Source organism: Sapajus apella, unplaced genomic scaffold, assembly GCF_009761245.1.
Source record: "Sapajus apella isolate SASKATOON/1434 unplaced genomic scaffold, GSC_monkey_1.0 scaffold62, whole genome shotgun sequence".
Classification (NCBI taxonomy): domain Eukaryota; kingdom Metazoa; phylum Chordata; class Mammalia; order Primates; family Cebidae; genus Sapajus; species Sapajus apella.
In genome coordinates, this window is record NW_022437002.1 from 2,787,186 (window position 1) to 2,815,155 (window position 27,970).

General features: G+C 53.9%; 1 protein-coding gene across 1 annotated transcript; it reads right to left on the bottom strand.

Moving 5' to 3' along the window:
• Positions 1-1,001: 1,001 nt before the first annotated feature.
• LAPTM5 (lysosomal protein transmembrane 5) lies at positions 1,002-27,346 on the bottom strand. Its single transcript, XM_032246660.1, has 8 exons — positions 27,151-27,346; positions 11,083-11,176; positions 10,142-10,218; positions 8,370-8,498; positions 7,535-7,657; positions 6,239-6,334; positions 3,730-3,822; positions 1,002-2,471 (listed from the first exon to the last, which is right to left on the bottom strand). The coding sequence occupies exons 1-8, from the start codon at positions 27,235-27,237 to the stop codon at positions 2,382-2,384; spliced, it is 789 nt and encodes a 262-aa protein (XP_032102551.1). The 5' UTR covers positions 27,238-27,346; the 3' UTR covers positions 1,002-2,381.
• Positions 27,347-27,970: the final 624 nt, after the last annotated feature.

The following is a 27,970-nucleotide window of genomic DNA, read 5'->3' on the forward strand; positions in this document are numbered from 1 at the left end:
GGATGGGGGTGTGTGCATAGGTGTGTTTGTAGATGTGTTTGTGGGGGGATGGGAGTGTGAGTGTGTGTGTGTAGATGTGAGTGCGTGTCAATTTGAGTGTGCGGGTGTGATGTGTGTGTGGGTGTGGGGAGTATATGGGTGTGGGGTGTGAGAGGGTAGGGGATGGGGGTATGTGGGTGTGTGTGGATGTGAATGTGTGTGGGTATGTGCGGGTGTTGATGTATATGTGCTTGTGTATGTGGATGTGTGTGTGGGTGTGGGGGATGTGTGGGGACGCAAATATGTGTCGATGTGTGCATATGGGTGTGTGGGTGTAGATCTGTGGGGGGGTGTGGGGGTGAGGATATGTATACGATGTGTATGTGGTGTGAGGGTGCAGGCGTGTGGATGTGTGAGGGGGTGGAAGCGAGGGGTGAGGGCATGTAGGGGTGTGAGTGCAGGGGTGTGTATGTGGGTGTAGATGTGAGGGTGAGAGGGTGGGTACAGGTGAGTGTATAGGGGCTGTGGGTGTGTATGTTGGCGGGTGTGGGTGTTGGGGACGTGAATGTGGGAATGGTATGTGGGTATGGGGTGTTGTGTGTGTGTTGGTGGCTGTGGGTGTTGGGGGCATGAGTGTGGGAATGGTATGCGGGTATGGGGTGTTGTGTGTGTGTGTTGGTGGGTGTGGGTGTTGGGGTGTGAGTGTGGGGATGGTATGTGGGTATGGGGTGTTGTGTGTGTGTGTTCGTGGGTGTGGGTGTTGGAGTGTGAGTGTGGGGATGGTATGTGGGTATGGGGTGTTGTGTGTGTGTTCGTGGGTGTGGGTGTTGGGGTGTGAGTGTGGGGATGGTATGTGGGTATGGGAGATTTGCATGTGTGTGTTGGTGCGTGTGGGTGTTGGGGGCGTGAGTGTAGGGATGGTATGTGGGTGTAGGGTATGGGTGAGTCCTGGGAGTGGTGGAGGTAGAAGGCAGGTCTCCACCCTCCCTACATTGTATTTCCGGAAGCACACGAGCCAGAGAGAAGTTTGTTGCTGCTTTATTGAAACTTCCTCCCTGTCGCACACAAAGCAATTACACAAGGGGGTGTTGCTGGGGAGCTCTTGCAGAGGCTGCTCCCTCTGTGCTCCGCCCCCGCCCACAGACTCCAGAGACCCTGCCTCCGTGGTCTCCACCTCAGGTCAGCTCCCCCCGGCACACAGGGAAGCAGGCACAGGAGGGCCATTGGGGCCAAACCTCCCCAGCTGCCACCACCGCCGTGACCCGAGTGGCAGGGTCTGTGCCCACAAGGGGGTTGCCTGCTTTGACTGAACTAACCTGTGGGTTTAGTTCAGTGAAAGGATGTGCCTGGTTTCAGGGCTGAATTTCTGCTTGACCACAAGCCTCGGGCAGAACTGACTCGCCTATGACTGAATCCAGTGAATGGACGGCCGGTGATGGCCTGGCCTGGGAATGGACGGCAGCTCCTTACTGAAATGACTGTGACTGAGCTGACCCCTTCCATGGAATCCACTGCTCTGCAGCTGCACTACCACAGAGGGACTGAATGGGCGAGCACCGGACTGTTAATGACAGCTCGTCAGCCGAAGAATCGCGCATTTGAAGGGGCTGCTTTATGATTGAAACAACTGTTATTTCCTGGAGCTAACCTTGAATGACAGGTTGTCAACTGTTTAAATGAATTTCATTTGAATTAACGATTATACAGCCACTCAGAGGTCCTACATTGGACAGAGGTGGCAGCCAGTTGATGGGTTCATTTGAATTAAATGGTTTAGAGGCTAACTTGATTTTTAAAATTGAATTTTATCACTAGTCTATGTATTCTATTTATCGGTATTCTAAACGACTCATGCTTGGCTAATTGATTATCATTTAAGCAAGCTACTTGAAGAAATTGATTACATATATATTTATGTATGGGGGCCGGCTAACTGATGATTACTTGATTAAATTGCTATTGAACTGGCAGCTATTTATAAATCAATGCAATAAACTGTTGTTTGACCAAATTGTTTTACTGAACTGACAAGTAGGTTTTTGATGTGTCAGTTGCTTGCCTGGTCTGATCAAGTTCATAGTTACTTAACAAACTCACCAACTTTAGAGTGACCAATCATCTAAACAAGTGTCAGAGCCGATGGAAATAAACCAAGCATTGTTGGGGGCTGAATTTTTGAGAGATCAGAGGAGTGATTCAGCCTATAGCGTTGACCCAATTGTGAGCAGCCCATAGGCCCTGCAGAAGGAGCAGGCCAGCAAGGGAGACACAAGCAGATTGTCCTGGAGTCAGCCAGGGCGTGGCGGGAGGGTCCACCCAGGCCACAGGGGCCACCAAAGCAAAGAAGCGGATTATGAGGCAGCTCCGCCCCTCCCAGCACTGGGGCTGGGGCCTGGTGAGGGTCACACCTCTGAGTATGGGGGTGGTGCTGGGCCCCCCTCTGGAGCCTTCGATGGCAAAGACAGGGCTTCCTCGTAGGACGGCAGGACCACCTGGGAGAGACAGAGAGATGAGGGCTGAGTATGGTCAAGAACAACCCGCAATTCCAGCCTGGGATCATGGGACCCAAACTCCCACCTCTGGCAAAATGATGATGATGATGAGGATGAGGATGGGTCTTGGATACCTACTATGTGCTACACATTGCCCGCATGAGTTAGGTACACTTCCCAGTGGTGGACACACTTGCCTGTTCAGCATGAAGACCCCCTTATTTTGAAAGCAGTGCGCCATTTTCCTTGGGAAAACATTTACAGTCCATATACCTTCAGAAGAACTGGCCCCATCCCTCAGATCCAGTAGGGTGGCCGGACTTGGCCACTCAAGTTAGAATTCTATCACCCTGGCTATAGTCTTTGGTTTGAGCACAGGCCTATGGCCCAAGTTGGTCCAATCAGACATACTTCTGGGACCTTCTCTTTCCGCTGGGATTACTGAGAGGATGGGATGTTAGCCTAGGGGTTTTGGCAGCCATTTTGCCACCACGAGGGACGGGCTTCCTGAAAATGAAGCCAACATCTAGGAAAGTAGAGTCAAGAGATAGAGAGGATGAGATCATGTCCTGATGTCAGGACTCCGCCAGGCCCAAGCCAGACCTACGTGTGACTGCTAAGTTCTGTGAGCTAGTAAATTCCTTCTGTTACTTAAGTCAGATTGAGTTGGGTTTCTGCCACTTGCAACCAAAAGTGTCTTAACTAATGCAACCTCCACCTTACAGGTGACGAAAGTAAGTTACCAGAAATTTAAACCATCACTTTCCAATAAGCAGCTTCCAAGTACACCCCATCCTCTCTTCTTGGAAAGCCCCTTCTTTCCCAGCTATCTCATATCCATTGACCCTCCAAGACCAATCAACTGTCATCTCCTCCAGGAAGCCTTCCCTGATGCCCAAGAAGAAGCCAGTGCTTATTATCCCTGTGCTTCGCACCAAGTTGTAATTGTATCTATGTGTCTGAATTCACCCTGGACTATATACTCCTCTAAGGTAGAGGTGGCATCTTAGTTTTCTCTGCACGCCCTGGAATAGATATAAGACTAGCCAAGAGTGAGAAGCAGTAAATAATGAATAAATGAATGAGTGAGTGAGTGAATAGAATCTTAAACTATCAGAACTGAAAGAGGTCACATTTCTTCTGATCCAACCCTCATCTTACAAATAGAGAAACCGAGGCCCAGGGAGGGAAAGAGATTTGACCCAAATGGCACAGGGAGTGAACGGCAGGGCCGGGATCCACCCGCAGCCACACTCACCTTCCGGAGCATCTTGGAGTTGCCCCTCTCCTCAGCCGAGTTCAGGCACTTGATGAATCTGTAGCACCGCCACACGCACTTGAACATGTAGACCTGGAAGAAGGCGCAGGTCAGGCTGTGCTTTGCTCAGCATCCTTCTGACTCTCCCGCAGGCCTGGGACAATGCCAGCCAGGAGCCACCAGTCTCTCCAGAAGCAGCATCCAGCTGTTCCTGCTCAGACCTCTCCTTCTGGTTAGGGTTCTTCGCCAGCCAGTCCAGAATAGTCCAGGTACTGCCTTTCTCATTGCCCCGTAGACATCACAGAGCAAGGGCATTTGGGGGGCTTCTTGCCCACCCTCCAATTTCCCCAGCAATAGTCCCACAGCTCCTGCTTGACTGCCCACAGCAAATGGGAGCTCACTACCTCCCGAGACAGCCCTGCCTATCTTGAAACAGAGCTGGTGGTGGGACACGTTCTCTTCAAAACTGCTTCTGATATGTCGTTTTCTAAAGCAGATTACAAAACAGCCCATGCAGTATCGGTCCATGTTTACAAAGGAGGAACAATTAGCAAATATCCATCAGCTGATGCAAGTTGATGTAAGAACTGGGCAGAAGATTTCAGGGTGGGGCATAAAATCCCAAGGGGCGAGCTCAAGAAACAACAGGAAACCCCCAAATCCCCCCTGAGTAGGAGGAGAGGGTACCGTACTGGAAGGTCTTGTCTGATGGAGTCCCTGATGGGTGCATAGGTGGGGCAGGGGGACATAGGGAGCTACTGAATGACAAAGAATGAGGTATGAAGGCCAGCAAGGCCGAATGAGGGTCAAAGAGGGAATCCCCTCATTCTGGAGGACAAAAAACAGAAGTGGAGCTGGACACTGTGGCTCACGCCCGTAATCCCAGCACTTTGGGAGGCCAAGGCAGACAGATCACCTGAGATTGGGAGTTCAAGACCAGCCTGACCACCATGGAGAAACTCTTGTCTCTACTAAAAATATTTTAAAAATTAGCTGGGCATGGTGGCACAGCCTGTAGTCCCAGCTACTTGGGGGGCTGAGGCAAGAGAATCACTTGAACCCAGGAGGCGGAGGTTGCGGTGAGCCGATATCGCGCCATTGCACGCCAGCCTGGGCAACAAGGGCGAAACTCTGTCTCAAAAAAAGAAAAAAGAAGGGAAGCTGTGTGACGGAGCTGTGTGGTGGAGCCTGGGGAGGGGTCCTGCAGTAGAGAGTGTCATGGAAACCCAACACTGACTTCCCCAGGAAGCTGCAGGGGCATTCTTACTGCACACTCACTAGCGCATTTGTGCTAGGTCAGTTCTTGGAGAAGATGTTAAAAGGGGCTATTTTCTGTTTCCAGGTGGCATTAGGTGACAGCAGACACTGCTCACCTAATGGAAGCAGCAGCTGGGGTCTGCAGATGCCCACCCACCAGCACAGAAAGGCTGGGAGGAAATGCACCCGGCTGTCAGCAGTGACGGTCTCTGAGTAGGGTGTAGATGACGAAGTGATTGCCTTCTCTCTACTTATCCGTAGTTTTTTGGCTTTTGGTTTTTGTTTTGGAGAGAGATTCTTACTCTGTCATCCAGGCTGGAGTGCAGTGGCACAATTATGGCCCACTGCAGCCTCAACCTCCCAGGCTCAAGCGATCCTCTCGCCTCAGCCTCCCTAGTAGCTGGGACTATAGGCACGGACCACCACATCCGACTAATTTTTTTTTTTATGTTTTGTAGTGACAGAATCTTGCTATGTTGCCCAGGTTGGTTTTGAACCCCTAGCCTCAAGTAATTGAGAAATCCCCATGAGGGTTCTTCAGGTGTTAAGAAACAGCAAGCATGTCCCCCTTGAGTCATCTATTTTCCATGCTGAATAGCACTCTGGTCTTTGCTGGGTTTTGCTGTGGGGGTGGCGGGGGACGGAGTTTGACTTCCTAAGGTGGCAGCATTTTCTTGTCTCTTCACTTTGCTGATTGCACTGCTATGAACACACTCAGTGCTTCACCATCACCCAGACCTGGGACCTGAAACTGGACCGTATCCTCTGGGCCTGACCACCCCAGAGAAGAATGAGACCATTCCCCTCCCTCCTTCTCATCACCAAACCTCTATTAACATGATCTCAGGTACATTTTGATGCCTGAATCACATACAACTGTAACACAGGCAAAGCAAGACTCATCATGCCCCTGAGGTCCAGAGAGAAGTGACTTGCTAAAGACCAGCCACACAGCTAGTGTCAGTGGGGCTGGGATTCAAGCCCAGGTCAGTCCACATCTAATTCCAGACAGCTGGAATTAGACACCTGAACGCAGGTGGCCTTCACAGGTTCACATTCCCTGAATGGGCTGTCCCAGAGGATCCCAAGTAAAGTCAGAGGAGCTGGCATGGGAAAGCAAGAGAAAGGAGCTAAAAGCAGGGGAGGAGGCATGGGGACACGTGGCCCTGCTTCTGACAGTTGGGCACAGGCAGGCCTGGGCCCAGCACAGCCTCACCACCCCTCCCAGAGCCGCAGGGCAGGGGCCACTCACCTTGAAGATGAGGACAGTGATGAAGGCGATGGAAAAGATGATCATCATCTTGATGAACTGGTCGTGAGGCATTCCCTCTTGGCTAGGGAGGTAATTCTGCAACAGATTTGGGAGCCACATCAACATCTCTGGCCCTAAGGAATTCTAACAGCACCCACACATCCAGGAATAACGATCCCACCCTCCACACACACAGGAGTGCGGTGTGGCACAGCCGTCACCTTGGTGGGCTGCCACAACAGCCTTAGGAAGTAGGTCTACCCTCAGCCCCATCCCACTGACGGGCCAACCAAGAAAAGCGAAGGGGCTACTGCCTCCCAGATCTGCTTCCCAGGTGGGTGCACCTGCCCATCCCCAGCTGGCGGGTGTTGGCTGCCCACGGGCCACACGTATGCCCTTCTCTAGAAGGTCATCTTGGCTGATCAGGGCCACCTAATCCACTAATACCTGGGAGGTGACATCCCCTCCCCTAGAGGCAGCTTGAAACCAGTGACTGATGCCGGGGAACTCGCCCTGGTGAGACTGCCTCTGGTCATTTGCAAATACTTCCACACATTCTTTGAGACTCCTCCCTTCTAAAGGTAGTGTTTATTTCCTCTCCCCTTGTGTGTGGACTGGGCTTAGCGCTCAATTTTAACTAACAGAATGTGGCAGACGTGATGTAAAAGACACTGCCTTTCCTCCTTGCTTCTCCCTCAGACCAGTCCCTGGGGAAGCCAGCAGCCATGTCAGGAGGGCACTCAAGCAGCACTCCTACAGGTCCACGTGCTGAGGAATTAGGAAAAGGACGCACGCCCTGTGAGTGAGCCATCAGGGGTGCATCCTTTAGATCTAATCAAGCCCTCGGTGACATCTTGGGTGCAACCCCACCAGAGTCCCTGAGTCAGAAGAGCCCAGCTAAGCCACTCCCAAGCTCCTGATCCTCAAAACTGTGTGAAATAATACATGCTTATTGCTTTCACACATGATGTTTAGGGATACTTCATTAGACAGCAATAAAACTTGATATTACTTCTGCGTTGCAATTCACATGCCAAGCCCCTCTCTGGGATCATGCAGGCTGCTCCTACAGCCGCGCCTTTGCTTGGCTTCCTCTTTTTCTCGAACCTGCCTTCCTCACTCCTTACAAGCTTCTTCCTGAGAGGGCTCCCTCAATAAATCACCAGCACAAGAATCTCCTCACAACGTTCCACCTCCAGGGAACCCAGCCCAAACCACTGAAGCACAGAGAGGTGAAATAACTTGTTGGATGCCATGCAGCCAGCAAATGAGCATGGACCCCTGCCCCAGACTCACCATGTGGTTCATGGACTTGAAGTTGAGATAGGTGGGCACTTCCATGTAGGAGCTGCAGAGGGTCAGGATGCTCAGGCAGAAGTCCAGCAGCTGCAGCGTCATCAGGGGGACCTTGGAGGGGCCCTGTGGAGGACAAATACGAGGAGGAAGAATAAGGAGCAGCAGTTAAAGTCCCAGTTACTTGAGAGACTGTCTCAGCTACAGACATCAGCGACCTTCGTCCCCTGTGCACAGAGGCGCGGACACCCAGATGTTCACACCAAGGGCCAGTGGCAGACCCAGGACTAGAGCCAGGGTCTCCAGACTCCCAGGCCAGGGCCCTTCCACGATGTAGTCCCTCAGTCTCTTCAAGGACACTTGGGGGAAATGTGAAAAGCAGCTTTGGGGGACCTTGTCCTTGGCTGGCAGCAGCACTCACAGCACCCCACAGTGGGTGCTCATCACTGGCATGAACCATCCTCTCCTTCTCTCTCCAACTTGGTTCCAAAGAAGAAATAACACTGGGGACGGGGGTGGGGTGGGCGGAAAGCACACGTGCCCTTTCCCCGGGCGTCAATCCACTCCCAGCGGCACTGACAGAGTGCTGACCACGGACAGCACCCCTGATGCCAACCCTCACGAGGCATGTGGATGAGATGCGGTTGCAGGTACATTCCACAGAGGAAGAAACTTGGGGCCGTGTGGAGGGGCTCAGAGACAGGGTAGGACACCAGCTAGGAAGAGGGTTCCTACCCTCCCCCCGCCTGAGCCCAGGGCCCGTGTCTGGCCCCCTCCCACCTCCCACGCCAGGCCGGGGCTCTGCTGGCCAGGTGGGAGGCGGGGGCTGAGTACTCACAGAGCGGCTTCGGGAGGCCAACTTGAGGTAGGCAGGCAGCTCGATGTAGGAGCCCAGCAGGGTGAGCAGGCACAGGAGGTAGTCCATGATTTGCAGGGACAGGAAGGGCAGCAGGTACTTCTCCCGGTTCTGGAAGGTAAGCCCAGCACTGGCAGGTATCCCCGCGTGCACCAACACTCCTCCACCCAGCCCGATAGCCCCAGGCAGCCTTTCCCACCCTCTCCCAAATCTTCCTTGCCCTCCTCAGTAGAGGTCACCCTCCTCTGAGTGACACTCTGGGGACAGGGAGTGGATAAGACCCAGGCCCTAAATGAGAAGAGTCTGGGTGTCCCAGGAGACATAAGGGGACCATACCCCTCGGTTGGGGCTCAATAGCAGGATTTGGGTCAATTTGTTCACAAGAACCCAGCAAGGAAGGGCTTTGTGCACTTTTACAAAGGAGAAGGGATCAGAGAGGACTTGCTGGAGGTGGGGACACCAGGGCTAGATCAGGGAAGGAGACTAGGATGGAGCAGGAGGGAAGGGCGGGGCACTGGAGGCAGAAGGACCAGCTAAGTGAAGGCCCAGAGGCAGCAGACAGCTCCCCTGCCTCTGCACACAGTCGAACCTCCCTCCATGGGCCACTCCCAGGAGGGCAAAGTCACGGTAAGAGGCCCTGCCAGAATGAGGCTGAAGTCCCTCTCCTTCAACTGAAAGCAAGTGACCACCATGACCAGTATTCATTCCTGTGCACCCACAGCTGGAGACAAAAACACACAAACCACAGTTTCCTGGTGTCTCATGTGGTCATCTGAAATCACTCAAGAGGCAGCCAGAACAACCCTGGCTGATCTCAGAGTCTTCAGGGACCACCTGCTCCATTTCTCTAGCTGAACCATCTGAGTGTCTGCACAAGCACCCGCAGCCACCCCGCACCATGCACATGGCCATGCCAGGGAGCCTGGGTTCCGAGAGAGTGGGCGTTAGCAAGGGGAGTGGGCGGTGGCATTTTAGGCAGGGTAGACGCACTCCAAACCAGCACCAAATCACCTCCCCACTCCTCCAGCCCTGCAAGAGCCAGGCCCCTGTCTGCACAGGAAGGACCCTCTTTCTGGTTCCTACTCCCATGGCTATGTGGTGAGACCCTGGCTTCCTGCCTTTCTGGGGGGCCAAGGGACAGCGGCTTCCTCTTCTGCAGGCCTGAGCTGCAGCTCGTCTCAACTCTCCCACCAGATTTGCCTCGGGCCCGGGCGCCTCTCGTTGTCACACTAGACTGTCCCTGACTCTCCGAGGGCCCATCTTCCCCAATCAGACCAGGAGCTCCCTGGGGGCCTTCCAGGGCGTGGGTCCCACTCAGGGTGCTGGCGCCCGTCACTGCACCGATGGAGCTGCGGGCAACCTACTTTTCCTCTGCCTCGGCTCCTCTCACCCATTACAAAATCCAGTGCTCTCTCCCCTCCCTCACCCCAAAAACAACACTTCCTCTTTCACTCTCAAAATCCCTGCTTCCATGTGCCATTTAAAAGGATGCGGGTTGTCGGCTAGTTCTCACCAAAGCATGGGTGACCTGCATAGCCCACCACAGGTGGCTCATGTTACCAGGAAACGGAGGCCACCAGCCCAGGGAATCTCAGGGAGAAACGTGGCTCTCCAAAAGGTAACTGTGACGATCTCCAGCGTGCAGGTGGGACCTCCTAACATAGCCGCCTCCCACCCTCTCGGCACCCAGCACTGCCCCAGCAGGTGTGAATAACAGGAAGGAGCAGGGGGTAGTGGGGCTCCTGAGCCCTCACCTTGACCACGCCGATCAGCAGGCTCAGGCTGATGATGAAGAGCATGGCGATGAGCAGGAAGCTGGAGATCAGGTCGGCTGAAAGGCAAGGACAGCAGTGAGGGGCTCGGGGTGCCCCAGGGACCCCAGTCAGGCTCCCAGGACCACACTTGGGGAAGCATTGGCGTGAGGACATGAGGATGCACAGGAAAACCCAGGTCTGCCCTAACGCAGTCCTCAGTCTGGAGTGGGTCCAAAGACAAAAGCAGAGCATCGCAGGTAGCACAAGAGGAAGTGACAGAGGGGGCTGGGCTGGAGGTGCAGGCTGGGGTCCACTTCAGCCAGGGCGAGGCCGAGGAAGGCAACCCTGGGGATTGGCCTGAGAGTGGTGAGGAGTCGGCCTGAGGCAGGGACAGAGTGGGTGAGGTCGGTGTAACAGGGACAGGGTGGGTGAGGTCAGTGTAACAGGGACAGGGTGGGTGAGGTCAGTGTGGCAGGGACAGGGTGGGTGAGATCAGTGTGGCAGGGACAGGTGGGTGAGGTCAGTGTGGCAGGGACAGGGTGGGTGAGGTCAGTGTGGCAGGGACAGGGTGGGTGATGTCAGTGTGGCTGGAGCAAGGTGTGGGGGGAAGAATTGCAGGGAGATGCTGTCAGAGGGGTGGGCAGGGGCCACATCCCATGGTGAGGAGTTTCCACTTTATTCTAGTGTCATGAGCAGCCCCTGACGGCTTTAGGCAGAACTATAGGCTGTCTACCAGCTGGTGGGGGATTGCAAAGCACCATTCCATAGGCTCTCACCACCTGCAGAAGTGGGTGGGGTCAGGTGAAACATCCTCATTTGCAGATGAAATTGCCAGCGGTCATTCATCGCCCATGCAGAGGTAGCAGAACCCCCAACCCCAGCCTGGCTATCCCTGGCCAGGGCTCTCCCACCGCCACCCCACCGGTGTTCCCTGCACCTACCAATCCTCAGGTAGCCCATCTGGGAGAGCTTGCAGGACGCCTTGCCATGGGCCACCTCCACCGAGTGCTCGATGAACAACAAGACGCTCATGATCTGGGGACAGAGCAAAGAGTCAGTTAGCTGGGCCTGCACCACGCCCCCCACCGGCGCCTCCCACTTTAGTGGTGAACAGCAGGGAAGCCAGTAGTGGGGATCCTGGAGCAGATGGCATGCCAGTTCAGTAGGGCATCCCAGACAAAAGAGTGGCCTTCATACACACATAGCCCATGCTCAGAATCCTGGGTCGGCCTCTCTCCAGCTGTGTGACCCTGGCCAAGCTACCTGACTTGTGTGTGCCTCGGTTTTCCCATCTGCAAGATGAGGATAATGCTGGTAAGCTCCCTTAAGAGGCTGCTGTGGGGAGTAAATGAGACTGTCTCAGGAGAGCCCTTAGGCCCGGTTCTCAGTAAGAGTGGTAGCTATTACTATCGAAGGTCAGAATTAAAGAGATGGAGTGGGCCAGGCATGGTGGCTCACGCCTGTAATCTCAGCACTTTGAGAGGCTGAGGCAGGTGGATCACAGGGTCAGGAGTTCGAGACCAGCCTGGCCAACATGGCGAAACCCCGTCTCTACTAAAAATATAAAAATTAGCCAGCACAACGGTGAGCGCCTATAATCCCAGCTACTCAGGAGCTGAGGCAGGAGAATCACTTGAACCTGGGAGGCAGAAGTTGCAGTGAGCTGAGATTGTGCCACTGCACTCCAGCCTGGGCAACAGTGCAAGACTCTGTCTCCAAAAAAAAAAAAAAAAAAAAAGTGAGGTAGAGGGGTAGAAGCTGAATGCCCCTCTGCTGCAGCCTTCTGTAATGACAGGCTCTGGGGATCAGAGAGCACCCTGGAGCTTCCCGGAATCATCAACACAGGCCCAGGAGGGCCCTGGAGAGCATCTAACCCTGAATCCCCAACTCCCATGACCCCTCGGGGAATAATAAGATCTCCCTCATAGGACTGTGGTGGGCCAGATGGGATAATTCACTCAAAGTACCTGGCAGATCGTGAGCATTCAACCTGGGCTATTGCTATTACCATTACCCCCACTCGACTATAGGCTCCAGGCAGGGAAAGCCTGTGTGTCTCCTTGTTCACTGCCCTAGCTGTTGTATTTGCGGAATGAATGAATGAGTGAACAAATGAACCCCACACCCTCAGAGGACCCTTGCTAAGAATGATGGGGAAGAGGCGAATCTGATAGGCCTGTGTTGGGTGGCCCTAGAAACAACTTAAGCCCAGCCACAAAGCTGCAGCTTGGAAGAATCTTGGAGGACACCTTGTCCATGCCTCCCATCAACCAATGCAGGAATGCTATGCCATTAGCCTCTACTTAAATGCTTCCGGCCATGGGGAACACACACCTTATGTGTGTTCATGTCCTTGTAGCAAGCCCTCCACCTTTCCCCTATGACAAACATGCAGTTCTCCAGGTACCCTCTGACCACATAAAGAACAAGAAAACTGTCCCCTCCCTTCTAGTGGGTGCCCTATCTCTATTAATATAACCCTAAGTTTACGTTGGCTTTCTAGGCAGCCCTGCACTGGTAACTTATGCTCAGCTGACAGGCAACCAGCCACCACCATCTGTTTCCCCCTTGCTGACTGTGTGGTTTTCTGTTTTTTGGTTTTTTTTTTTTTTTTAGCTCAGACACAGGTCTCAACTTGTCTTCCTGCCACATTACATCCTGTTTAGGGGCGTGGAAAATGACTGAACAGAAAAGTGATGAAGAGCTGGGCTCCAGAGTCAGATCAAAAGGGATTTGAATCCAGGTCACTGTGTGACCTTGAGCAAGTCACTTAACCTCTCTGAGTTTCCTCATCTGGAAAATTACAATCTCTGGATTTGGTGAAGATTAAATTGCATTATATTTGCAAAGCACTGAGCTCAGGGACTGGCAGGGGTGCTCAGCAAAGAGAACCTGCTTTTGGCTGGCGCAAGCTTATGTGCTTGGGCAGTAGTGCCAGGAGCAGGGTGCATGCTCTAACTGCCCCCTCTACCTGCTGGAGAGCGAGCCGGAAAGGCTTTGCCTCACCGGGAAAGTGGAGACCACCCAGAGCAGAAGGTAGGTGTGGGGAGGGCTGTGGCTGACACTCACAGGAAACAGCCCTGAGAGGGAAAAACTCCTTCCTCTGCCCCTAAAAGCCAAGCCGCAGCCCCTGTCCTCTCAGTTTCACCTTGAATGAGAGAAGGAGAAAGGGAGGCAGATGACAGCTCCGTCCAACACACAACTGGGTGTCACCTGAAGTGCTGAGCTCCCTGTTCCTAGGAGTATGTAAGCAGATCACGGGGAGCTGCTGCAGGGCTTAGAAAATGACCATGAGCATCTATCAGCTGTGATATGAGAAGACTTTTGAAGTCCCAAGATTCCAGGATTATCTGAGGTCTGGAACGAAGCTTAGAATCAGACCTTCTCAACCTCCGCTTGCTAGGAGCCTACACCTACTTGTTTTAGAAGCTCCCTTGGCTTGTTTTATGAACTCAGAGAGGTTCAGTGGCTCGCCCAAGGACACATAGCAAGTTGAGGACACAGCTCAAGTCCCCAAGTGCTGTTTGGGTGCCTTCCCATTCCCCTAACCCCCAAAATGCCTCAAAGCCTGCTAGCCTGAACCCTGGAGGACTTAGATATTTTGATCATGCCCCTATGTCGGTAAAACCTTTTGAACACATGCCTCTATTTTTCTTCATTTCTAAATGACACGCATGTGTTAGTGTCCTAGTTTATCATGAACCTCATAAAACATCTACTAAAAAGTTTCCAGAAATTAAAAAATTATATGATTGAAAAATTTAGAAATTCTAATATTGTCATCCTGAGGCCCTGAGGTCACCTTTACCCGGCTTTAGAGACCTCTGTTCATCCCCAAGTACCCCAAAACTCCTCTGTTCTCCTCCAAGCCTCCCTTACTGCCCTGCGGCCCCTCCAACCACCCCAGGGGAAGAAGGGGGCACTTGTACAGCCGAACTCCATGCTGGGTGATCGTCCCACTACCCAGCAAAGGGACTATTCTTAAGACTTTCACTCTCATTTCACAGATGAAGAAAGTGCAGCTCCAAGAAGCCCAGGGCCTTACCCAAGGCCTCCTGGTCAGCTGGTCATACGTAGGGCTAGGGTTCAAATCTTGGCCAATTCCCTCTGCTACCCAGCATCTCTTGGCCACCCAGCTCTGCCTGAGGCCTGACCCTTCCCCGCCGCACCTCAGTGGAGGCAGAGAGGCACCCCCATCTCCTCTCCCTCTGCGCTCCCCTCTCCCTCCCCTCAGCCTGAGCACCTGGCACCAGAGGTATTTCTACTTTTGTGAAAACCACCTGCACTTAAAACCCAGGCTCACCCTCACCCCATTTCACCTTCTCAACAACCCTACGGAGGGGGATGGGGGAAGACTTTGTCCCCATTGCTGTATGAGAGCCACGAGGCTCATAGAGGGCAGGGACCGGCCCACGGTCACAGAGCGAGGCAGCCTCAAAGCCTGATTCAGACTCTATGTGGGATCCCAACCTTCCATGAAGATGCCAGTCTCTGACCCAGGAGAAAGGGAGGAAGCTCGGCTCCGAGAACGCACGTGGCTCTCTAGGACATGGGATGGAGAGGAACTCACATATATTTGGCACCTACTGTGTGCTCAGACCTGTATACACACAGGCTTGCACTGCAATCTCCCAAAATTTTACAAAAGAGACATTTTCCCATTTTACAGATGAGGAAATGGAGGCTGAGAGGGAACTCGTGTGTCCTGTGTCACGTGGTCCAGCTGGGATTGGAACCCTGTTGCCTCTCTCCTGGGGTCCAGGGCTCCCCACAAGGCTGGGCTGGCTGCCCTGGGGCTCCAGGATCTCTCTGGCCATCTGCCCACACTTCCCTGGCAGCCAAGCCCCAGCCCCGGCCACTCAGAGCTCAGGAGACAGCAGCGGGTGTGCAGGAGGCCTCCTCCACTGCCTGAGTGATATGTGGCCCTGGCCAGGCTCTGGCTTCTCCCTGGCCTCAGTTGCCACCGCTGGTCAATGAGAAGAGTCACCCTCATTTTCCCCTGGGGCCATGCAGGAGGGTCGGGGAGGGTGGAGCTCCTACCCACTGTAGGATGTCTCACCCAGGCCACCCATGGTTCCCCACCCCAGCCACCCCAGGGCCTGCACCCTGCCCCCCAGAAGGCCTTCGCTGCCCCACCCACGTCCCTAACCAACAGCTGTCACTAGTTCCTGGAAAGTGCCTGGCCGACCTACAGAGTATGCCGAGACCTGGAGACCCAGAAAGTCAGCACTTCCAGGCCCCCAGCCCCTGCAGTCCCCTCATGCCCGTTTCCACCTGGATGCAGTGCTGTCTTCTCCCTAAGCTCTGAGAGCCCGGCTGGGCCGTGACCTCAGGATCCCAGCCATCCCACAACAGGCACAGGCCTTCTGTCCTCCCACAATGCCCAGGCAGACAGCATGCCCTCACCCACCTGTCCCCCCATTACAGCGTCTTTTCACCCACTGTTCCTTCATTTTAGGCTGGTGAGATCGTGAAGATAAGAGCTGAGTGCCGCAGTCAGATGTCCCAGGTCCCCCAGCAAGCTCTGCGCCCTTGAGCCAGCCACTAACCTCTCTGGGCCTCGGCTCCTCATCTGAGGAATGTGGATAATCACTGACCCGCCTCACAGGATTGCTGAGGTCTATAGCATCGTGCTGTGCACAGAGCCGGGCACACAACAGGCGCGCCATAAGCAAGCACAGTTGGGTGGTGGTTGCTACCTGTGGGCAGTAACCACTCTCTGAGCACCTGCCGCCTCCAGACTCTGTCTAGACGAGCCCTGACCCTGGTGTGCAGTCTCCAGGGAATCTGGTGCTCGAATGGTGTGCTCAGAGCCACAACAGAGAACCGCAGGGGGCTGGGGTCCTTGATGAGGGAGAGAGCATCGCTGTCTAAAAACCTTAGGGAGAGTTTCACCAACAGGAAACCCACGAGCGTGGCTTTGAAGGATAAATAGGAGTTTTCCAACACAGAAGAGAAGAAAGCATTCCAAAAGAGGGGACATCAAGTGCAAAGGCCACAGGCCTGGCGGTGCAGGTGTGTCTCAGTCCCTTCAGGGAAACTCACAAGGCATGGGGGTGTCTCTTCCCTCAGAGAGAGGATGTTACCGGTGGAAAAGTATGGCCCAGAGAGAGATAGTGACCAGGCCAAGGTCACACAGCAAAACTGCTGCAGCAAACTCAGCTCTGTCCTCCTGCCTCCAAGCAGGGCTCAGGCTGCAGTCCCAGCCATGCTCAGCCACCTTCCCACCCCCACTCTGCTTCCCCGCTTTCCACCTCTTCCTTCTGCCCCTCCTTGGCTTCAGTTCTCATGGCCATCTGCACCCAGCCCTTCTTTCTTAATGACAAACACAGCCTCCCCAAGCTGGCCAGCAGGGAAGTGGCCAGGGGGCGGGAGGAGTTCTGTTTCTTTTCCTGGCGGCAAGCAACAGCTCGAGCTAAAAGAATGGGGCCAGGGGCTGTGGGAGGGAAACCAGGGAAGGTGGGGCAGTATTGAACATGGCAGGGCAATAAGGACGGCGACGTCGGAGGGTAGGCGGGAAAACAGCACAGCAGGTGCTGCCCGCGGGGGACTGGCCATGTGACCCCGTGAGGCGGGGAGTGGCTGCTGGGATGTTGCTGGAGTTGGCATGGTGATGCCAGTGATGACCAGAGATGCTGCTGTTGATGTTGATGACAGCGATGGAGGTGATGGCAGTGGGGACATCAGGATAGGACGGTGATAAGGAAGATGAGGTGGATGGTGGTGATGACACCAGAACCCCCGATTCTGGGGTTCAAAGACCAGTCCCTTCTGCAGGAGAGCAGGCTCACTCTCTCCCAGTCTCTGAGGCCCAGGACTCACCGTCTCAGAAGCAGACAGGCAGAGCCCCACCCTCTGAGATTTTCAGGGGGTGAAGGTCACAGAGGAAGGACCCAGCGTCAGTGAGCATCGTGCCAGTGGGAGTATGGACACTCTCCTGTCCATTCACTTCACTGGCTCCTCCCACCAATGCGAACGCCCAGGGCAGAGGTTGCACAGAAGTGAGGTCCAAGCTTGTCTTCAACCTTTCCCAACAGACAATGCGGTTTGCCAAATGGGTCCCAAGTGCCACAGCCCTCCCTTGTCCCTCCCCCTCAGAGCTGCTCCACCCTGACCCTGGGTCCTACGGCCTCATACTCCACCATCATCACTATTAGAACAGCCCCTCCCTGAAGCTCAGTCCCCTCAACCTCACCTGCCCACCCTGTTTTCCCTGGGTTCTCTGGGAGGAGGATGTCAGAGGGAGTCAGATGTGTCAAGAGAAAGCTTCCCTCCCCCACCGTGTGCTGCTGGTCACCAATTATGGCGTGGCATAGTGGGGGCCAGCCCCCCAAGAGCACTGTCTCCCCACCCGCCTCTCGAGCCAACCCAGATACCACCAGACACCCCCATTCCCACGGCCATGCACCCAGCAGCAGCCCAGCCCCTCTGCCTCCGACTCCCCAGAGCCTGGCTTCTCTCTCTCTTCACTCTTCAGCAGTCCTCGTCCTCCCTCCCACTTCTGCCTCATCCCCTCCTCCCTCCACCAGGCTCTGGGGCTCCCAGACCTCAGTGAGAACCCCGGCGCATCTGCTGATCCCCTGTGGGATCCTGGGCTGGCCACGTTACTTCATCTGTAACATTCCCTCATCTGTAGAAGGGAGAGAAGAATCCATCCACCTCCTGGAGTGGGTGTGAGAAGTAAATCGCCAAAGATGATGATTCAGAAAGATGAACTGAGCAGCAGAGGCGCCTGTGTGCGGACACCCAGCACAAAGCCTGGTGGCCACGGCTGCCTGATTTATAATAGCCCCAAGCTGGGATCAACCCAAACATTCTTTTGCAGGAAAACAGGCAAATGCATTGTGGTAGATTCATACAATGGAGTACACACAGCAATGGAAAAAATGAGTTAGCGACCCGCAACCACAAGGACGAAGCTCCCAAACGTAACGCTGAGAGAAAGAAGCCCTCCCAAAGGAACACGTGCCGCAGAATTTCATTTCTACGTAGTTCTACGGATGCATGTGCTCTAGAACAACACATATGGGCAGAAGTCAGTGCGGGTGGGGCACCAGTGAGGAGGGGTCACGGGGCCCTGGGTGCCTGTCCTGTCTGATTTCTTAGTTTGGGTGGAGGTCACATGGGTGTGTTCACTTTGTAGGAGCTCACCAAGATGTGCACTTATGATAACTGTGCTTTTCTATAGGTAAATTATACATCAAGGAAAGGTTTGCAAAAATAAAACAAAATAGAGATTGGTTGGCCTCTACTGTACCAGGCTCCACGGGACCGTGAAGATGAATCAGGCTGGGTCAAGACCCAAACGAGCACCCAGGCCAGAGAGCATGACTCACAGAGACCCAGCACACAGGGCTCTGCATCAACACTGGGAGCTCAGGGTCCAACGGTGGGAGTCAAGGAGGGCTTCTCAGAGGAGGTGAATCTTGGAGATTTCCCCCAAAGAGCAATGGGAAGAGTGCTGCAGGCAGAGGAAAGGGCATGAGCAGAGGTCAGTGTGTGTGAGATGCATTCAGGAAACTGCAAGCCGTTCCTTGCAGTTTCCTGCAAGGAACATGACCTTGGGGTCATCCATGCGCCCAACACGCAGCTGGCCTCAGTAAATGACAGCAGGTCCTGGGAGAACACAAGGATCCCCTGGTTTGGCAGGGGTGGGGACTCTGGGGATGGAGGGAAAAGGGGAAGAGCATGCAGGAAACGTGACGGCTCATGTGAAAGCCTAGAGAGCCAAGGCTCAGACGGCTCAGGTGGAGCCGGAGGAGGCTGTCACCTGCAGCACCGGCTGCGACCAAGCTCTAGGGGCTAACTTTGCCACAAAGGCAAACGGTGCCAGTGAATCCCAGCAGCAGAGAGAGTCTGGCTGGCGGGTAGCTTACCAAATCTCCCTTTAGGAGCAGCTGGTGGGGGGCTCAGAATTAGCCTCCAGGTGCAACCCAAGGCCTTGTCACCCTCCACTTCCTAGATATCTGGGGAAGCACCCTCAACTCCCCAAACGATTCCCCAAAGCCATCACTTCCATCTTCAGGGTAAAGACCCACCACAGTGACAATAAATACTGACACTATTAGTATTGTGCATTTATTAGATGCCAGGTCCTTTTCTGAACATAGACAGTCGGCCCTCTGTATCGCAGGTCCTGCATTTGAGTATGTCAATTCGAAATCCAAGGATGTGGAACCTGCAGATGGGGAGTGCCGACCAACCCTACACTCAGGTCACCCTTGTGCCAGTGTCATGAGACAGGTTCTAACATTAGTCCCACATTTTTCTGATGTTACAGGTAAAATTGAAATCAGCTCTGTGCTTCTCAGAACAAGGCTCTGGGGATGGCAGAACCGACCCCTACCCATCCCGTGGCTGCCAGGAAGCCTGCCCTCCCTGCCTCTGCCTGAAGCAGACACCTGGGCTCCGTTCCGGTTCTTTATCTAACACAGGCTGCAGAGTCGCTTGCCCTTCTGAGCCTTGGTTTCCTCATCTGTCAAATGGAGGCCTCGGAGGCAGCTGCCATGTGTCAGGTGCCACAAATGGGGGTTACTGAACCCCACTTGACAGGGGAGGAAACTGAGGCTGGGGAGGGGTGCTTTGTCCCGAGCAACCCCTGCACAGGGCAGAGGCGCTGCTTCCTGCCTCATGAGGGGGTGCTTGGCCTCACTTCCCCTGGCAGGGTGGGGTCCCCTGGGAAACCAACACTCGCCTCACAGTGAGCTCACAGCAAAGTCCTGGTTCCAGGCCGCTGCTCTAGCCTCAAAATAAAAGCCACACTTCCTGGAGGCCTCGGGGCCAGGATGGCAACAGAGAAGTCTCGGCCAGGCTAGGCTGGGCCCGGCAGCTACTCTCAAGGAGATAGGCCATGGGGCCTTCTGTTTTTAGGAGCTGGGTTCACACCCCTGAGGTGAGAACAGCTTCATTCTGATGCTGAGGAGGGTCTACAACTCCCACCCTTCCCCCACCAGCCTCCTCACCCCTCCGTGAAGGAAACATAGCTGCGGTGGCAGAGAGCACGGCCTCTGTGTCCAGCCTGGGGGTTCTAACAGATTCTCACCCAGGGTTTTCTGCACCTGGCAGTTGGGGCCCTTTTTCCAACCCCAAAGAGATGAACTTTCAACAGGGAAGAGGGGCCAGGCATGATGCATGATGCCTATAATCCCAACACTTTGGAAGGCCGAGCCTGGTGGATCTCTTGAGGTCAAGAGTTCGAGACCAGCCTGGCCAACATGGCGAAACCCTGTCTCTCCTAAAGATACAAAAAAGCCAGGAGTGGTGGCGTGCACCTGTAATTTCAGCTACTTGGGAGGCTGAGGCATGAGAATCACTTGAACCTGGGAGGCAGAGGTTGCAGTGAACTGAGATCATGCCACTACACACCAGCCTGGGTGACAGAGCGAGACTCACTCTCAAAAAAAAGGGAGGGGGGCCTCGTGTTCTTCCACAGCCCACTTCAGGTACTTAACTTCGAGAGCCCCCCACCTGGCTTCCCTGGGGCTTCCTCCAAATGATCACTTTTGAGACAGGGACCATTGTCCCCATTTACAGATGAAGAAAGCAAGGCTCAGATAACAAAGGTGCCCGCCTGCGCCAGTCACATCACTGGTGAGTAATGGAGATGGGCCTGTGTTCTTTTCAGTCACGAATCACTGCACCCAAAGTGAAGCAGAGAAAGGAGCCCCATTAGTTCTAAGGAGGACAAATCAGGAGAACTTCCTGGAGAAGGAAGCTTCCTGTGAACTGGACCATAAAGAAGAAATGAATGGTGGGGTTGGATGAGGGCAGGGGCTCCCAGACAGGCACACCACCCAGCCATGGGCCAGAGAAGGAGCTCATCTGCCCACTTTCTGGATCATTCCACACACCTATGTGCCAGCATCAGGGCCTGAAGCAAGCTCCTGCCCCACCTCCCCATGTGTCTGGGAGCAAGTCAGGATCCCTGCTGGACCTGTTTTCTCATCTGTAAAATGGGCAGATGGGCCAAGCAGAGATCCAGCTTCTTAGCTATGAAGCTTACAAAAGCAAAGGACTGGCCGGGCGCGGTGGCTCAAGCCTGTAATCCCAGCACTTTGGGAGGCCGAGGCGGGTGGATCACGAGGTCAAGAGATCGAAACCATCCTGGTCAACATGGTGAAACCCCGTCTCTACTAAAAATACAAAAATTCAGCTGGGCATGGTGGCGTGTGCCTGTAATCCCAGCCACTCAGGAGGCTGAGGCAGGAGAATTGCCTGAACCCAGGAGGCAGAGGTTGCGGTGAGCCGAGATCATGCCATTGCATTCCAGCCTGGGTAAGAAGAGTGAAACTCCGTCTCAAAAAAAAAAAAAAAAAAGGCAAAGGACTTGGGCAGGTCTCACCCCTGGGGACCACTCCACCGTCTTCCCCCACACACCACGTGGGCCACCCCTCCTAGCTCAGCTTGGCAAACTTCCTAGGTCTCTGAAGCACCGCAGGTCCTTCCCCTTCAAGCCGGTGTTCATGCTACTCCCCCTGCCCGCGTGGCCTCTTTCTTTCCCAGCATGGCCTCTTTCCCCAAGCAAAGCCCTACTCATCCTTAGGACTCAGACCTCCTCCAAGAAGCTGTTCCCGAATCCCAACCTCCAGCCCCACATCTGTGCCCCATCATAGCCAGCAGTGTCATCGTTGTCCTTGTCACAGTTTTTCCTTGGCAAACTGACCCCTCAAGGACAGATGCCTTGAATGAATCAGGGCTGTATCCTGGCCTGGGGCTGAGCACAGAAAGACATGGGAGTACGTATCTCTACCGTGTCAGGCAATAGAGACCCCTTCTTCAAATACTATGGTTTAAATGCCTTACTTTTTTCTTTTTTTAGACAGAATCTCACTCCGTCAGGCTGGAGTGCAGGGACACGATCTCAGCCTACTGCAACCTCCGCCTCCCAGGTTCAAGTGATTCTCCTGCCTCAGCCTCCTGAGTAGCTGGGATTATAGGCTCCCGCTATCACGCCTGGCTAATTTTTTGTATTTTTAGTAAAGACGGGGTTTTGTCATGTTGGCCAGGCTGGTCTTGAACCCCTAACCTCAAGTGATCCACCTGCCTCAACCTCCCAAAATGCTGGGATTGTAGGTGTGAGCCACCATGCCCAGCCTTACTTTTTTTTCCAATTTAAAAGTAGCGTACTTGAGCAACAAAGTAAAGTAGCATTGGATTATAACCAAAAGCATACAATAAAGGTCCCTGAGTCCCTGTGACATAAATAAATCATTTATTTATATAATAAACTGGGAGAACAGACAAATCTCCTTGAGAAATTCCAAGTAATTTATGTAGCTACGCTGCCCGGAAGGAGGTGGGCCGCACTCCCCATTTATCAAACTTGGGCTGCATGGAGCAGCACAGTGACTTCCTCCTGAAATACACAGCACGGAAAGGAAGGAAAAACAGTAACTTTACAAGGGAGCAACCTCAGCCGGGACTCAGCGTTACCAGCAACAGTGGTGAGTCAAGTTGGCAGAACCCTTCTTAGTACGATGTTCTGAGACTGGCATGTCACCTCTGTGGTCTTCTTCCCAAAAGCACGTTCCCAGTCTAATCATAAGAAAACCGCCAGAGGTCCCAACTGAGGAGCATTTGACAAAATGCCTGACGCCTACTCCTCGAACTGTCAAGATTATTAAAAACAAGACAGACCCGAGAAACTATCATACCGATGGGAACCTAAGGAAGCATGAAGCATGGGCACCTTGGATGCAATCTTGGAACGGAAAAAGAATGTAGGAGGAAAGCTGGGGAAATAGGGGCAGAGCGTGGACTTTGGTTCCTAACAGCCCACGAATATTCATTGGCCCATTGCGACACACGTACCCCACTAACGTTGAGATGTTAGCAATAGAGGAACCAGGCACCGGGGATGCAAGAACTATCTGTACTCTGTTTGCAGTGTTTTCGTAAATCTAAAACCGTTCTGAGTACGTGCTCATTGTACCAAATATGGAAAATACAAAAAACTAAAAGCAATAGAGCTTTCGCCATCCTAGAACGCAGACGCAGCCACATTTCCTCCTGGCCTTGTTCTGACGTATCCTGTTTCTACACTGGTGAAATCATAGCAGGTGTTAAGTTTTTTAATCCAGACAATGCATTTCTAACAGTGGAATGCCAGGCACCCTGGGGAAGAGGGGTCAGGGAGGGAGACATTGCTGGGCAAAAGGGTCTTCTGGGGGTGCCCACTTTCTGCCATTGACTTAGGACATGCTTCAGGTTGACAAAAAGCCAGGATCCAAGAGACCAATTTAAGAAATTTCTCTAGGCTGGACTCTGTGGCTCATGCCTGTAATCCCAAAGCATTGGGAGGCCAAGGCAGGAGGATCACTTGAGGCCAAGAGTTTGAGGCCAACCTGGGCATAGTGAGACCCCATCTCTACAAACAATATATTAAAAATTAGCTGGGCATGGTGGCGTGCGCCTGTGATCTTAGATACTCAGGAAGCTGAGGGGAGAGGATCCCTTGAACCCAGGAGTTCAAGGCTGCAGTGAGCTGTGGTGGCACCACTGCATTCCAGCCTGAGTGACAGAGCAAGACCCCATATCTTAAAAACAAAACAAAAACAACAAAAGATGGGCAAGTTACTGAACTTTGGAAAAAAGGACAAATTTTTTAAAAAGAAACAAAGTTTGCCGGCTTCCCAAAGTTTGCAAGTTTGGATGACCCAGAGAACCCTCTGCACAAACCGAGTGACATCCCAAGGAAGGCTCCCAAGCCCAAAGCCACGGATCAGGCTTCCTTCATTGGACAGGACAGCGTCCTCCTGTAATAATGTCCCCATAACTCAGGAGAGCGTGGCACTGTCTCAGGATGGCAAGGGCCCAATTTAACCCTCCCTCCCCAGAGGTGTCAAGTCCACAAATAGCTCATAATGTGCAGAGTCGTCACCCATGGCTGGGTCCAGATGACAGCCAGCATGCGCTATTGACACATCTGGACCACAGCTTCTTTTTCCATCTTGATGCTCAAAGTCCTGTCAGCGCACCTGTTACCAACTGCTAGGCTATGGGAAAACCCCCAGGTCCTGCCCTTTCTGGGAAGGAGAGAGGACTCTTTTGGGGGCAGAGCAGGAAGGTAACCTCCAACTGGAGTCAACCGAGGACCACAGCCTGGAGATAACCTGGGCTGAGCACACAGCTTGCAGGACACCCCTCTGTTCTTATGCCTTCTCCTGCTCTAGAACATCTCATCACTCATAGGCATTGGTTCTCAACTGGGAGAGGCTGGGCCCCATAACTAGAGACATTTCTGGTTATCACAACTGGCAGGGTGGGGAGAGGGACAGTGCTGCTCGTATCTAGCGGGTAGAGACCAAGATACTGCTCAACTTCCTCTAGCGCATTATTTAGTCCCCCACAGCAAAGAATTATGCAGCCCAAAATATCAATGGTGCAGTACAGGAAGGTCCAAATTCTTAGCCTGTCAATTAAAACCTTTATCACTTCCTCCCCAAACTCCAGGTTGGTCTCATTTATGTCCCTGTACAAGCCAAAAACATATACCGTTGCTCACCTGTTTCTCCTCCCCTTCCATCCTGCCCACAGCCAAACTCTCCCTCCCACACCACCTCCAAGAAGTCTTCCCTGATTGCTTGGGCCCACACATTCTTCAGCTCTGTGAGCAGGGACTGTATCTCACAACACTATTTACGGGTGAGGACATCGGATGGCACGATCAACAAGAAAACCTAACAGCCTCACAGTGCAGTTTGCAGGGCAGCCTCTGGGCCCACACTGCCTGCAAATGGATTCAACTTGGCCAGCACAGAGATTTTTTTTCTACCATGCCTCAATCGCTACCATTGAAACATCAGAAGATGTGACACAAAAGCCTGCTCTTAGCCCAGTGCAGTGGCTCATGCCTGTAATCCCAGCATTTTGGGAGGCCGAGACAGGCGGATCACCTGAGGTCAGGAGTGCGAGGCCAGCCTGGCCAACATGGAGAAACCCCGTCTCTACTAAAAATACAAAATTAGCTGGGCGTGGTGGCACGCACCTGTAATCCCAGCTACTCAGGGGGCTGAGGCAGGAGAATTGCTTGAACCCAGGAGACGGAGGTTGTGGTGAGCTGAGATTGTGCCATCGCACTCCAGCCTGGGCAACAAGAGCGAAACTCTGTCTCAAAAATAATAATAATAATAAGCCTGCTCCTTATTCTCTAAACATCAGAAGAGTGGCCACCAGGACCCACAATCCTTCGTGGCAACAATCAGCAAAAACAGAGAGCAGCTGCAGAGTGGGCCAAGTAAGGGCTCCCAAGGTCACTGCAGGCCCATCTGCCCCCTGCTGTCGCTCACACGTCCTGCCCCGACCCTGGAGGCGTCAGAGTTGGAGACCTCTGAGCCAGTCAACATCACCTTACCCCGAATTTATAAAAGGGAAACTGAGGCCCAGAGAAAGGTTTGTCCAAGGCCACACAGCCAGTTAGTGGCAGAGCTGGGGTGAGGACCCAGGAACTTGCTACATGTGAGATGTCCCTGCGTGCCACGCTGTCCTCCCAAGAATGCTGCATAGTCTCAGAGCTTAAGTCCTCAAAGACAGGGTACATGGACACCCAGAGGGTACTTTGCTTCTCTCAGCTCTTGCCCTGGTGGGAGCTGGGCAGAACAACCTCTGAGTTGCTCCCATCAAAACTAGAGTCCTTGAATCTGACAGCTTGACTCAAAGAATGCTGACAGCAGGTGCCATGTCTGATGCACAACGAATAATAAAGCACTCACCTGTGCGTCAGGCACAGTTCTGCATGTTCTGTGTATATCAACTCCCTGAGCCTCACAACAGACCCTATCAGATGGGTATGATTATTCACATCCCCATTTTTTTTTTAATGAGAAAACTGAGGCTCAGAGAGGTTAAGTAAATCACCCAAGGCTGCACAGCTGGGAAGCAGGGAAGCCAGGATTTACATGCAGGAGTCGGGATCCAGAGGCCGTGTGCTAACCATTGAACAGCATCACCCCCTTGAAGGCTAGGCTCTTGCCACAGCTCTGCCTGCTCTGCCTGTGACAGGAAGCAGAGGCAGGCAGGTCTAAGTTCACAGCCGCCACTGCAGCATGTGAATCTAGGCTCATTTTGAGGAAGCCTTCCAGACTCATGGGAACACTGTTAACTAGAGGCCCTGAGCTGCCCCAGGAGGAAGTTATCTGAGTCTGGAGGGGACCGGTTGGCCAGGAGTTTGGGGGCGGGGTGGGTCTAGGCAGGATAGAACAAGGACCCTGACCCTCAGCCACCCCAGGCAGAGGGGGAGCCTTGGCCCCAGGACGCTGGACTTGCCCACGACCACACTGTGAGTACCAGGAAAGGAGGAGCCAGTGACAGCTGCGACTTCAAGTTGCCCAATGAGAGCCAGGCTGGGCGAGTTACCCTGATTATCAGCACCGGTCTGGAGTTCTCTTTAGTGGGTGGAAGGCCGTGGTTTGACTAAGCTGGAAGCTAAGAGGACTCAGCCCCTGCCTCCCCACTGGAAGCGCAAAGTGGAGCTGCCCGCCTCTCGTCCCCCGGAGTGGCCCAGGGTCTGTCCAGGACCCAAGGGAAGAATCAGGGCTGTGTCTGCGGACCTCACATCGTGGTCAAACGGTCACAGCCCACGTTCCTCCCGAGAACCCTGGCTTCCAAAGCGCTTTCGCGTCTGCCATTGGCTTTGTTCACAAATAACCTTCCAGCTGGTGCAGTCCCTCTCACAGAGGCAGAAACGGAGCCGGAGCCAGCCTCGGAGTGAGCGTCAGCTACATTTGCCTGAAAGGGGATTCCTGCTCCCCTACTGCTCACTCCTGCGGAGTCCCCCAGGGTCCCCCAGCCATTTGACAGAGGAGGAAACTGAGGCCCAGAGCAGGACAGGCATCTGCCCAGGGTCCCCCAGAGAGGTGGGGAGCAGGAGTTCTCTCATTTGCGGGCTCCATAGATGAGGGGTCACCGCAGACACACATACTCACACAAGCACACGCACACACACACACCCACACACACATGCACACACACAGAGGCACACACACACGCACACCCGGGGCCCACACACTCACCACATGGTAGATGGCCAGGGCAGTGGTGGCGATTCGGACGTTGAAGCAGCAGCAGGTCTGGCGGACGGCAGACGGGCGGGGGGCCATGATGCTGTCGTCCCCTCCGCTGAGGCTCTGAGGGGGAAAGAGCCCAGGGCCTGGAGCAGGGCAGAAAAGGGGAAGCTGCTGGCTGCCCTCCTCACTTCCTTCCTGCCCCTTAGACAGGCAGGGACAAGGCCGTCACAGCTGGGGCGGGGCAGCTGGGGAGGGGGAGCGGGGGCAGGGCGGCACCCTGCCTCAGAGCACCCCCCCACCCTCTGCCATTCCCAGGAGGGGCCTCTGGGGAGGACGGACCCTAACGCCGTCGTCAGGCCCTACTCTGCACCAGGGCGGGGGTTCTGCCCTTTCATACGTCCTGCTTACTAGAAGCACACTGCCAACTGTGGAGGCCAGGACTGTTACCAAGCCCATTTCCAGATGAGGAAACAGCTGTGCAGAGAGGTCAAGGCACTTGCTCAAAATCACACAGTAGTTAGCACTGGTGGCAGGATCCAAACCCAGATCTGTCCGGCTGCAAAAATAGCTATTGTCTAGGAGGCATTCCCTGCCTCTTCTAGCCATGCTCCTGGATTCACTCCTTTCATCCTCACCTCAATCCTTTGAGAGAGGTACTATTATGATCCCCATTTTACAGATGAAGAAACTGAGGCACAGAGAGGGGTAGTGATTGGTGCAAGGTCACACAGCTAGTCAATGAAGCTGCGAGGATTTTAACTGAGTCCGACTGGTGCTAGAAGCCGTCCTGGAGCTGATGTTCTCTCCCACTTTCCCACCCCAAGCC

Bases quoted from the DNA above. Each gene is read 5' to 3' on its own strand.
- LAPTM5 (XM_032246660.1), bottom strand. From the start codon at position 27,237: ATGGCCCCCCGCCCGTCTGCCGTCCGCCAGACCTGCTGCTGCTTCAAC. The intron at 10,219-11,082 runs GTAGGTGCAGGG...CTTGCCTTTCAG, and splicing joins GATGGGCTACCTGAGGATTG to CCGACCTGATCTCCAGCTTC. The intron at 3,823-6,238 runs GTGAGTGGCCCC...GCCTTCTTCCAG, and splicing joins TCACTGTCCTCATCTTCAAG to GTCTACATGTTCAAGTGCGT.